The sequence below is a fragment of the Paroedura picta genome, chromosome 3, assembly GCF_049243985.1.
Source record: "Paroedura picta isolate Pp20150507F chromosome 3, Ppicta_v3.0, whole genome shotgun sequence".
Taxonomy (NCBI): domain Eukaryota; kingdom Metazoa; phylum Chordata; class Lepidosauria; order Squamata; family Gekkonidae; genus Paroedura; species Paroedura picta.
Window position 1 is genome coordinate 145,410,981 of NC_135371.1, and position 12,842 is coordinate 145,423,822.

Consider the following 12,842-nt stretch of genomic DNA (forward strand, 5'->3'; position numbering starts at 1 on the left):
TGTAATGCAGTGGTCCCCAACCTTTTTACCCCCCGGGGACTGGTCAACACTTGACAATTTTACTGAGGAGCGGGGGGTACTCTTTTGCTGAGGGACGTCGCCACCGCCGCCTGAGCCTCTGCTCCACTTGCTTTCCTGCCAGTGCCCCTGACTTCCTGCCGCCCACTCGAGGCAGCAGCTGGAGAGGACGACGAGGAGGAGCTGACTGATCCACGGACCGGTACCGGACCGGGGGTTGGGGACCACTGGTGTAATGCATTATAGAACATACAGTAAACTCTTCACATTTTTAAAAAATTAGATTTTTTAAATTAAAAAATGACAATGGCAACATAAATAATTTGAAAAAAAACATATGATTAACTAAATACACAAATTAACATAGTTACATGATTAACTCCTATACCTGAAGAATTTTGTATTTTACTACATTTTTCCAGAGTGAATCAAATTCATTCCTTTCACAGGCTCCTTGAATTATTGTTATATTGTACATTATTTTTTCTAGAATCATAAGTTGCTTTAGTTTGTTGCATCATTTATCTATTACTAGATTTTCAGCATTTTTCCAATTGTTAGCAATAACCATTCTGACAGCTACATTCATAAAATTAACCTAAGTTTTTTGTTTATGGCATACGTTATGATTCAAAAATAAATTAAGGAGTGCTAATGAAGCCGATGGTTCTCTTATCTTTTATAATTTCTTCTATTTCTTTAAAGATTTCCCCTAGAATTCTTTAACAATTGGACAATCCCACGACATAAGGATATAGGTCCCAAACTGGCCACATCCTCTCCCAACAGTTTTTGTTTCGAGAACCACTTAGATAAGATAATCTAATTGGTATATAGTACCATTTCTGAACTACTTTTAAACCATGTTCTTGAATATTTCTGGATATTGAATTAAATGGAACCTGTTTAAATATTTTACACCAGGGGTAGTCAACCTGTGGTCCTCCAGATGTCCATGGACTACAATTCCCATGAGCCCATGACACAATTCCCATGAGCCCATGACAGCTTATGGGAATTGTAGTCCATGGACATCTGGAGGACCACAGGTTGACTACCCCTGTTTTACACCAGTCCTCTTTTATATTAATAGTAGTAGTAAAGCCCGTTGCGTGCTGTAATACAACAGGTTCTAGCTAATTGTTTGTTGTGGGTTTTGTGACTCATTTGGAACCTGGCAACACAGTCCTGACCCAAATGATGTTTGCACACACTTAGGAAGTGTGGAATTCCTGAACATGAACCTATACCTATCAGGCAACCTTACCGCCTCTCTTCAATGTTTTCTTGATCCGAAATAGGCCAGGAGCCATTATGTGTCCGGTTGGGTGGCTGTGAAGACATTATATTCTTTTGAGGCCCCACTTTCAAACCTCAATCAATATTTCCAACCCAGGGGTAGCCAACCTCTAGGTGGGGCCTAGAGATCTGGAATTATTGCTCATCTCCAGACTATAAAGATCAGTTCCCCAGACAGAAATGGCGGCTTTGAAAGTTAGACTCTGTGATATTGTACTCTTTTGAAGCCTGACATCTAAACCTCACTTTAACTGGGCTTAGCTAGCACAGTCTCTCCAAATTTTTAGAAAGTAAAACCTGACGAACCCCTAATTCTGCTAAATTATGACTATCAATATTTAGTCTACGTAATTCTTTAGAAAGTGATAGAAAGGGAATGATATGCCTTAATTGATATGATTAATAATATAATGAAATATTTGGGATTCCCCAGGCTCCATTTTTTGGTGATTGATATCTTAAAGCAGTGGAAGATCTTGTTTTTTTAGTTTGAAAAATGAATTGGTCCAGTTCCCTTTGCCATTTTTTTAGTATCTTATCTTAGATGTGCCAGGATAAAACATAAAATAAATAAGATAATTTTGGAATAATAAATATATTCACCAACATATATCTTCACATTAAATACAAAGTTTGAGTCCACTGGCACCTTTAAGACCAATATTAAAGTTATAAGTTTTTATTTGCATGCACATTGTGCACATTGTGAAACAGAATTTCCTCAACCACTACATATAAGTAGAGGGAGGGTGTGGTTGTGGAGTTTAATTTCCAGGAAGGGCTAGTTAGAGTCAAGATGCATAAGTAACTGCGTGATTAGAGCATTAACAGAGATGGACATAACAGTAGGACATTCTTGTATGCCAGTATCCGTGAATCAGGCTGTCTCATGCATGATATCACAGCATCATCATCATCATCATTATTATTATTATTATTATTATTATTATTATTAATTGGATTTATATCCCGCCACTCCCCGTAGGCTCGTGGCGGGTCACAGTAGTCCTATCCCCATTAAAATACCCATTAAAAGACTTTAAAACAATCCCAACATGGCGGAACTTATTATTCCCACCCCTGCTATCAGAGCGGCAGGGAGGGTGGGGAGGAGATGCTAGGTCTGGGGGGGGGGGGGGAAATGTTGGCACTCATTTGCTGACTCCAGCCTCAACCAAAAACCCGGCGGAAGAGCTCCGTCTTGCAGGCCCTGCAGAAAGCTGGTAAATCCTGCAGGGCCCGCAGCTCAACCGGGAGCTCGTTCCACCAGGTATATGAGAACAATGTACACAATGCAAAGTATAATTACATTACAAGCACAAAACAAGAAAAAGTCTACAAAGAACAGATGCTCATCAGCCAAGCTGCTAACTATGTACAAATCAAATCAAATCCTTTTATTAGCATTATTAATCAAACACATGTGTGTTAAAAGTTTGCTAAAATCATTTAAGCTAAAACTCTGATTTGCTATACATTTTTACCATTTTTGAACAAGGTTAGTAAAAAAATCTGGCAGTGGCTTCAGTTGTCTGGGGATTTTGGTCACTCAATAAATGAAGCAGCGTTGTAGAAGAAGAAGAGTTGGTTCTTATATGCCGCTTTTCCCTACCCGAAGGAGGCTCAAAGCGGCTTACCAAAGCGGCTTACCTTCCCATTCCTCTCACCACAACAGACACTCTGTGAGGTGGGTGAGGCTGAGAGAGCGCTGATATCACTGCCCGGTCAGAACAGTTTTATCAGTGCCGTAGGATTATGGATGTCTACTCTCATTAGGCTAACTATATCCATCAAATCACATGTCTAAGAGTATTTCAATTCATGGAAAAAGAAGACTAGACCTAATTCAAGACAATTTCAAGCAATTAGAATTTGCTGTAGTATGAAATGTTTTCTGTTTAAACAGAAGACAAAGACGGCATCATCTATTTAAAGAAAGAAAAAGAAGACATCATCTCCTTGTGAATTTTATAACCGTGCTCTCCCATGAATGATGATGTTATCTGTTCAGTCGTGTCCAACCCTCAGCGATTCTAGCTGCTACCATTTCTCAGTCACCACCTCAGACGGTAGGGACTACAGATGATTATTGAGAGACCCCTGCTGGCCACAGATTATATATCTTGCTGAAACTACAACTTGGTTGTGCACTCTTCAATAAATAGTGATTGCTACACTAGTTTGCTACATTAGATTGCTACAATAGTTAGCTACATTAATTTATAAGTAGCTCCATTGCTTTTGATCATTCAGAGCAGGGGTAGTCAAACTGCGGCCCTCCAGATGTCCATGGACTACAATTCCCAGAAGCCCCTGCCAGCATTCGCTGGCAGGGGCTTCTGGGAATTGTAGTCCATGGACATCTGGAGGGCTGCAGTTTGACTACCCCTGATTCAGAGAATACCAGCTCTCTGTGATACTTCCCAATAACATTTGTCATTATTGATTCCTTGTGGAAATTGTCATAAAGCTTTTACTTCCCTATATAATGTGTGTTGTGTAAGTGTAATTAATAGAGAGAATTAGAGAAGTTGGGTTTGAGCGAAAGCTAGTAGAAGGAATTGGGAAGTTGGAATTAAATTTTATGTTTGGTGATTGAAGGAAAATAACTGTTGAAATTTTAAGAGGAAATTAGAGAATTGCATAATATTAATAATCGAATGACAAATGATTTTGATGCAGAACACAAAATAATCAGAGAGGATTGGGATAAGGATGCTGTAGGTCCAGAAGGGCCAGGGATACCAATTATCGGACGGTATGACAGACATTGTGGTGGGAGGAGGAAGAATATGAGAAGTAGGAGATGCTATTTCCCAAATGATGATGAAGAAGAGGAGTTGGTTTTTATATGCTGCTTTTCTCTACCAGGAGCCTCAAAGCAGTTTATGATCGCCTTCCCTTATCCTCTCTCCACAACAGACACCCTGTGAGGTAGGTGAGGCTGAGAGAGCCTTGATATTAATGCTCGGTCAGCTGGCTGCCTGTGGAGGAGGATCAGGGAATCAAACCTAGCTCACCAGATTAGAAGTCAGCACTCCTAAACACTACACTAAACTGGTTCTCCAAGCTGGAGATTGCCTTCAATTTTGCCAAGGCCAAGCCCCACATGGCTATGCTCATATTCCTTCTAATCCCTGTCCCATCTTCAGAAATGCAGGATTGAAGACTAGTGTGATTAACCCAACTATGACTGCTTTTATGTAATCCCAGATCAATTAATAACAACGCCTGAACCCTAAAGGCATATTTTGGAGAGAATGAGGTAGACCTGGCTTGCATAACCAAGATCTGGGTGAGGGAAGACAAAACGGTTGCCTTAAAAGAATTAGCCCTTACCAGGTTTTTGGTCCTTCATCAGTCCCAGACTTGGTGAGAGGAGTGGCAATTCTGCTCTGGGAAGCTTACTCCTTCAGGGTCTCCCCAATACCAATGACCCCAGATATTGTGCTGGCCTGGGGTGGGACTCGGCCGAGGGCTTGACCATCTGTTTGGTATAACATCCTCCCTGTCAGGCTTGTGAGAAGTGGTGGCCACCTAGGCATTGCAGTTTCCAAGACTGATTATTCTGGGAGCCTTCAATGTCCATGTGGATCTTCTGGCCACTGGGCATGGCCCAAAAGTGCTGTCCTCCATGGAGACACTGAGGGTCCCACAAGTTGTTGCTGGTCCCACCCATCAAGCAGGCCACACCCTGGATCCGATCTTTGGTGCTGGGGTGGATGTAAATCTCATGGCAGCTAACCCCATTCCATGGTCAGGCCACTACAACCTGATGGCCTGACTCTGTATACCGCCTCCTTCCTGTATTGCCGGAGATCATATTTTAGCCCACCTGCAGACACTGATGGATCTAGATGGTTTACTAATACTCTGCAGGATTCAATGGCTCCTGGTGAGTCATTAGATGATTTGGTCAATGACTGGCATATTTGGATTTTGACTACCATCAATAAGATGCCCTCGAACCAAGTGAGATCTTTGATATACTGAGGAGCTGCAAGGTAGGAAATGGTAGTTGAGATGACTAGAGAGAGTTTGGTGGAAGATTTGCAATGAAGCTTTGAGAACATAGGATGCTTATGAGAGTCTACAAGATGGCGATGAAAGTAGCTAAACATGAATTTAATGCAACTTCAATCGCATCGACAAGCTCATACTTGGCACAATTATTTATGGTAATTTGGTCCCTTACCACCCTTGAAGATGGACAATCAAATAGTAGTCAGTTGGAATTTAGCTGTGAGGCATTTGAAGGCTATTATGCGGATAAAGTCTTGTCACTCCACAAGAACCTTTCACCAACCCTAGATACAGTAAAATAAAAGATGGCCCCTTGGCTGTCCTTGGAGGATATGTTAGACTGCTGCAGATGACTCTCGTAGACCAAAGTGGATAGGTTGCTATCATCGATGAGGCCAACAGTTGCCCACTAGATCCTTGTCCTTCTTGGTTACTCAATTTAGTGAAAGGAGGATAGGTGTCCCTTCCAGGAGATTATTAACTTCTCCCTGTCTACAGGGACGTTTCCAGGGGAGCTGAAAGAGGTAGTGATGAGGCCTCTGCTAAGAAATCATCATTGGATCTGTGGGACCTGGTCAACTGCTGCCCCATCTCATACCTTGCATTTCTGGGGAAGGTGGTTGAAAGGGAAGCTGTGGACGAATTTATGGTGTAACTGGATGAATTTTTGGTTCTTGACTCATTCCAGTCTGGTTTCCAGACTGGCCATGGGGTAGAGACAGCTCTAGTAATCCTGATGGACAATCTCTGATCGAGCAGGATCAAGGTGGGGTGGGTCTGTTCGTGATGTTAGATCTCACAGCAGCATTCAACCTGGTAGACCATGAGGATCTTGCTCACTGCCTTGCTGATGCTGGAATATGGGGGGGCAGACCTTCAATGGGTCATGGACAAAGGGTTGCAGTGTGGAATAAACAATCATGCCTCTGCCAACTCCCATGTGAAGTTCTGCAGGGAGCAATCCTGTTCTCTATCCTAGAAGACACATCTAAAATCTTAACTGCTTAACATCAAATCTGAATGTGATAGCCTGCCCCCCACTTTTTGGCTATTGTAGGTCTCTTAGGGTTTCAAGGTAACAACACTGCAGTAATAGAGGAAACCACAAACAACAGAATTCCCATCAGAATTGAGTTGAAACCTAACAACTTTATGCCTCATTCATTTCCTGACATTTAGTTCCCAAGCCCTCCGAAATCTCTTTCAATTAAATAGTTAAATTGACTTTAGACAGTAAAGAAATTTCGCAAGGCAAAATTATTTTAATTATCGTGTAGCAACTATCCAGAAATCTTGAACTAAGGTCAAAGCTAAATATGCAAATTTTTTAGACAAGAAATACTAAGGTAGATATAAGATGTGTATGTAAAATCTTTCATTCTCTACAAAATTCCCACTATATCACAATCAACACTATTGCCAATAGAACAGATTACGTTTATTTTATGTAATTCTGGGGCCACCTTTCTCTCAGTGCAGATGGAAGCCAAGGAGGATAACAACATTCAAAGCAACAATAACCATAACAATTATTGAATCAATAACAAAAAAAATCCTTAAAGACAATAAATAGACATCAGAGCCCTACTTCTGGAGTAATTATATACCCAAGAACTGGTTAGCCCAGATCAAATGGCCATTTAATTAGATTATTTTTCCACCCATTATGGAAGACAAGCAAGTTAAAGGCCTGGAGGCCATTCCAAAAAAACCAAGCAGCAACCAAAAAGGCCCAAGTCCAAGTCCAGGCAGCAACACAGTGAACCCTGGCTAGAGGATGAACAGACAAAATGTCTCACTGAGCAGACAAAACAGCTCCAAAAGGCAAGCCTGCTCCAACACTCAAGGGATTTTAGGATCTGAATTAGGCCTGGTCTAGACGAGAAGAATGAGTTGGTAATGAAGCAGCTGAGGTGATGAAATGGCATAATAGACAGCACCACATCAGACTGCAGTGAGGAATATACTTTTCAAAACTTGACGTGGAAAATGAGCCCACTGTACAAAGCACTAGGCTAGAACTCCTGCAGTGAGTTTTTACATGGGTCATAATAAAAACTGCAGTATGAAGCAGTAAAATACATTCTTCCACCTCAGAATGCTACTTTCTTACTGTGCTACATATGTAGAACAAGCTTCTCTCTCTCTCTCTCTCTCTTTCTCTCTCTCTCTCTCTAAATAAAATAATCTTGAGATGATTTTAGCAATTATATCAAAGAGTGTTCAATCATCATTAGGTAGGATTCCTGCTTCTGGGAAGGATTTAGAGTTGATGACCCTTGAGGTCCCTGTCAGCCTTCTCTGTTCCTATGGAATTGTGTTGGAAAGTATGCATCCCAAGGCCATCGCTGAACAGGAAAGGAACACTTGGTAGAAGGTTGGCAACCTTAGTTGCACAGCACTAGATCATGTTGCTACCTCAGATTAATTTTTTGTTTTGTTTATAAACATTTGCTTTTAAAGAGACTCTGTCTATGACTAGCTAATGCCCGGGCTTCAGGACAGCAGTATACAAGAGTCATTCAAATCTTAATAGAGATATTTGCAGCTACATGGATTCACATCTTAAGAAAATTTGTGGCTTTATAGCTTAAAAAAATAAAATCTAAAACCAGAAGGTTACTTTTTAAATTCTTATACATATGAGTGAACTCAAATTTTCCTTCATTGTTATTTTTCTTTTCCTAATGGTCCTGAACCCCATGAATAAGCTGACTTCCACAAAAATTGTCTGTTACTGAATTAATTTCATACGAGACTCCATATTTCTCATTTTAAAAGCTATTTTTCCAAAGTAAAATGCAATTCTTATCTAGGGGTTGGATTCTTTTCTAGAGAGTTGGTTGTTTTAGAGGACCACATAAAATTTTGTTCAGCTAATAAAAGCACATATACCCACATAAGAAAGGCTTAAAAAAGGATGTCTATTTGATACTTGAAATCAACACTGATATAATTGCATATTCCATTTTAGTCTAAATGTATACAAAAACTGAGGTTTAAAATGTCAATATGTTCAGAATTTCTGAATTTTTAAAAAAACTATTTAGAAGAGACATCATTTCTTAAGATAGTGTACAGATACATAATAAGCCTTAAAAAATACCTGAGAGGTCTCGCCTGGGGATTGCCTGCTTCTACATATGGATGTAAATAATCCTTTATGTAGAGATCAGCAGCACTATTAGAATGGGTGCAAATGAGAATCCTGCTGGAATAAATGGTGCAAATAAAAAAGCAATGAAGAAACAGAAAATCATTCAAAGCAGTAAAAATACAAAAAAGAGATAGTGACTATCTTCCCCACACATTTCTTTTAATGAAATTAGTCTGTGAATTTTATGGTTCAATGATGCTTCTAGCTAATTTCTGTGGGAAGATTTAAACTTTTAACACAAATTATAAAGTTCATTTTTACTCTTTACTTAATGTAGATTTAAAATAAAGATAGCCATTACAAATCTATACACTGCACTGCTTTCTAAGTATGATGCAATGCATCTATGCCATATGTTGCTAATTTTAAATAATTCTTCTAAGCATCTACACCTTTAGACTGTTAAATTTTCTCCTGAACATCTATACAAAACAATGTGGGATGTTTTTTTAAGCTGGATGGAAATTCTGCACTGCCATCTTTCCCTTATGCAAACTGCAGCATTTGCATTCCAATTAAATTAAATATCTATATATCATACCATCTCACCTAGTTTCATGTTGTTGAAGTATATGCTTGACTGCCTGAGCCAAAGTGAAGGTTTTGCCTGTCCCATAGGGACCAATGATAAGAACAGGAGGCAACTGTATTGAGAGTGGAGTTGTGATAGCCAGAACGGCCTCCTTCTGTTTTGCATTGAGCCTAGGATCCAACTGTTCATCCCACTGTCTGTACAATAGAAAGCATGACATTTATCAAAATGCTATGGGTTGCAATTAAATTACAATAATTCAGAGACATACCCAAACAAGGTGTTTCAACAACACATACAGTTCTTAACTTCAACTATTATTCAGGACTGTTTCACATATATTAATTATACTATCTAGCATTAAGCCTAATTTTTAAAAATAAAATCCACCCATTCCTGTGTCATCTCAGCTTACCAATAACATGTTGCATAAGTCTTTTGTAATTAAATGATGAAAACAAATATCTGTCTAGCTTTCACTTTCTATATTGTATTTCAGTAAATTTTGATTTGTACAAAGCAATAATTCTCTCCAATGAACTATAAACTCAAAACAGAATAACATGAGCTGTAAAGTATAACTCAAAAGACTTGCAATCATTGATGGACTAGATTAGCTCTTTCAAACAACAGTCTTTAGCACAATAAACCTATATTGAAGAACAACAACAACAACAACAATATTTTTATAGCCTGCCCTTCTCAGTTGACTCAGGGTGGGTAACAGCAGATAAAACATACAGATATAGTATACATATACAAATTAACAATTAAATGAATTAGGTTTAAAAACATTAAAATTAATTTTAAACCAACTATTTTACAGTTTCAGATCTTCTGAGGAGTTGGATGATGTTAGTTTCTAGGCAATTAGGTGGGTTCTTGAGCATGCACTCATTTGATGAATTAATACGCATCAGAACAGAAAGCAATTCTAAGAACAGTCTGTTGAACTTAACAGATTAATGATTTTTGCATGCAGTTTTGGAGGGCCCAGTAATAGATTTAGAAGTAGGTACAAAAAGCAAACAAAAAGCAAAATGGATGGAGATAATCAAACACCTAAGTGGATTGACATTACAAATACTTCAAGAAATTATTGCAGACAGAGTTGGATGACTCTGGTTATGTGATTTACCTCAATGTTAGTTTCATGGACTAGAAAAATGAGCATGACTTGTAAGAGGTTAAAACAAAGAGAAACTTAATGAATTATTTTTGCATATTACTGCTATGAATGATGTACTAGAAAGATTATATAGATGAAAAACAAAAACAGAAAGAAAAACTAAAAGCAAAAATCATCTTGAGTACAGAAACCCAAGATAGAAACAGTAGTATCTATGTTAAAAGAACAAAGAGAATTATGTTAAAAATAAAAATGAACAAGTTTTTAAACTTATTAGACTATGTATGTATAATAGGTTTATTATTGAAGCCAATAGGCCTTAGGACCCATAAGAACAAACAACATAAACATCCAACAAGCATCATATGCTAAAATATTAAAATGTAAAATAAAACATTTAAAATAAGACTGAAAAATTAAATTGAGGTTAAGTACATATACATTCAGTTAATTAGAAAAAGTAATAGTATTAACTACACATAGGTTATTTACAATGATACATGACATACAAAATTGTTTATTTACAAACCATCCTAACATAGTGATGGTGATTCATATTCAGAAACAAGACTTTTTCATGTGTGCCCTTTTGTATAATCAAGAACCAGAAAGGTATAAATTGCTCATGGAAATAGCTTTTTTCTGTTCTTGCAGCTGTATATTAAGTTTTTAACAAGAGCTCACAAACTGTATACATAGCAACAAACAATGAGAGTTTTAACAGCTCTGGGAGATGATCAGCCAGCTTTCTATTTTTTTTCTCATTGAGGGTGAAAAAGGGATCAGATTTAGACTCCCTGAAATAAATGTTCAGCGTGTATCTATGGCCTAGCAACATATATATTCTGTGAAGATCAGGTTGGCAGAGCAGTTGACCTCTATCACCAAATCCTTGGACTCACCAAGAAAAAACACTTCCTTTCCCCTTACCCTTACCCCACTAAGGCAATTCCTACAAAACAAATAAGACTGTCGACGCTGAATCTGTGCTGAAAAGAAGCACACATGTTTCCCGAACTGTACGATTACGGGAAAAGAGAGTAGTCTGTGAAATCCCACTATTTGCATGAAAAAGTGGACAACGTTTCCAAATAGTTCCTGCCTAAATCCCTACTTTCTGTCTCAGATCAGGAATCAGAAACAGGATTGTGTTTACCTGTAACTATTGTTCATCCAGTGGTCTTCTTTGCTGGCACACATGAGACTATACTTTCACAGGGCTGCCATGGAGAGGAACGTGCAAGCTTTAAAAATATTCCAGATCCCAAGAATGTTCATCCCTTCCCTCAAAGAGGTGGCTGATTTTCCCACACAGAATCCATGTGATGTGGGAAGTGTGTGGACTCTCCTCTCAGTTCTCTTTTGTACCAATCAATCAGCTGAAGTGCACAGCAGGAAAGAAGGGAGGGATGTGTGCCTGCACAGAAGTCCTCTTAATGAACTACAGTTATAGGTAAGTGCAACTGTGTTTCCATCTTCACGGCTTCTGTGCAGTCCCACATTAGAGATTAGCAAGATAAACCTTCACAGAGGAGTGTGTGGGCTTATTCAGCAAAAAATTGATAGAAGTACCACTGTTCCCACTGCAGCCTCTCTCCTGGAGGCAACATCCATGGAATGGTGGCTGATGAATGTGGACTGATCCGACCCCAGTCACCCCACTATAAATGTCTTCCAGAGGCCATGAAGATGGCAGAAGCAGTCTGAGCACTTGTGGAATGTGCAGAGATACAAATGGAGCGGTCTACTTTAGACAGAAAGTATGCTAAGCTAACTGTGGACACCATCCAACATGATAATGCCTTTCTGGGGCACTAAAATAATTAAAGAAAATATTATCTTGCCTGAATTGTCCCACTCCAAATAAGTAAAATAGTAGGGACTTATGAACATCTAGACCATTTCCACATGAGGGATTTGGCTCTGATATGTATTTGTTAGTATTCAGGTTTTTGCCCAATTCCACATGGAATCAAGTCCATTCAGATACAGTCTCAGGGCTGTCCCGACTTGCCCCCTCAGTTGCCCTTCATCAACGAAATCCAGAGAAATCCATGTTTAATTTTTTTGATGAGGGATCCAACAGGGTCTGTGTCACAGCTAAGCAATGCAGAAGCGAGAAAAGTTGGGCTTCCCAGTCTGTGACCAACAGTATCACTGCCGTCATTTATCCTGACAACCTCCCCCACCCTTTAAAAAAAAGAAAGAATGCTAATCAAGTTACAATGGGATTCTAGCATAATGAGAATTTTGTTTGTTTGTTTAAGGAGCAGTGGAGCTGGCAAAGAGCAGTGCACTGTGTAGGCAAAAAACATCCAGCTGGACGCTGAGGTTTGCCTTTAGGCCACATGGAACCTTTAATCTTAGTAGCCCAATCATTGGATACTGTTGTAAGACTAGTGGTGGAGTCTATATGGACCCCAATAATTTCAACCTATGATGGGGACTGAAAACAGATTTCTCATGATTGATAAGGAAACTCAATTTGGTCAGCATGCCTATGGTCAGAACAGATTCAAGGTGTGACAGGGAATCTGCTCCCAGCAGCCAGTCACCCAGTTAGGAGTACATCCAGTAAACATGTAGTTTGACTACAACTGCAATACATTTTGTGATTAGTCAAGTTGTTGACGTAGGCAAAAGGGTAACATATCATTATGGACAAACCACACGAACTTTGTACA

General features: G+C 39.1%; 1 protein-coding gene across 4 annotated transcripts in view; it reads right to left on the reverse strand.

Moving 5' to 3' along the window:
• Positions 1-12,842, reverse strand: part of HELZ (helicase with zinc finger) — a 131,321-nt gene that overhangs the window by 55,768 nt on the left and 62,711 nt on the right. For 3 of the 4 annotated variants that reach the window (XM_077328400.1, XM_077328397.1, XM_077328398.1), the window contains 2 exons: positions 9,047-9,226; positions 8,447-8,551 (listed from right to left, as the gene is read on the reverse strand). In XM_077328400.1, the coding sequence (XP_077184515.1) occupies positions 8,447-8,551; positions 9,047-9,226 (285 nt within the window). The remainder of the gene's footprint in view (positions 1-8,446; positions 8,552-9,046; positions 9,227-12,842) is intronic. The other variant, XM_077328399.1, reaches the window with a different exon arrangement.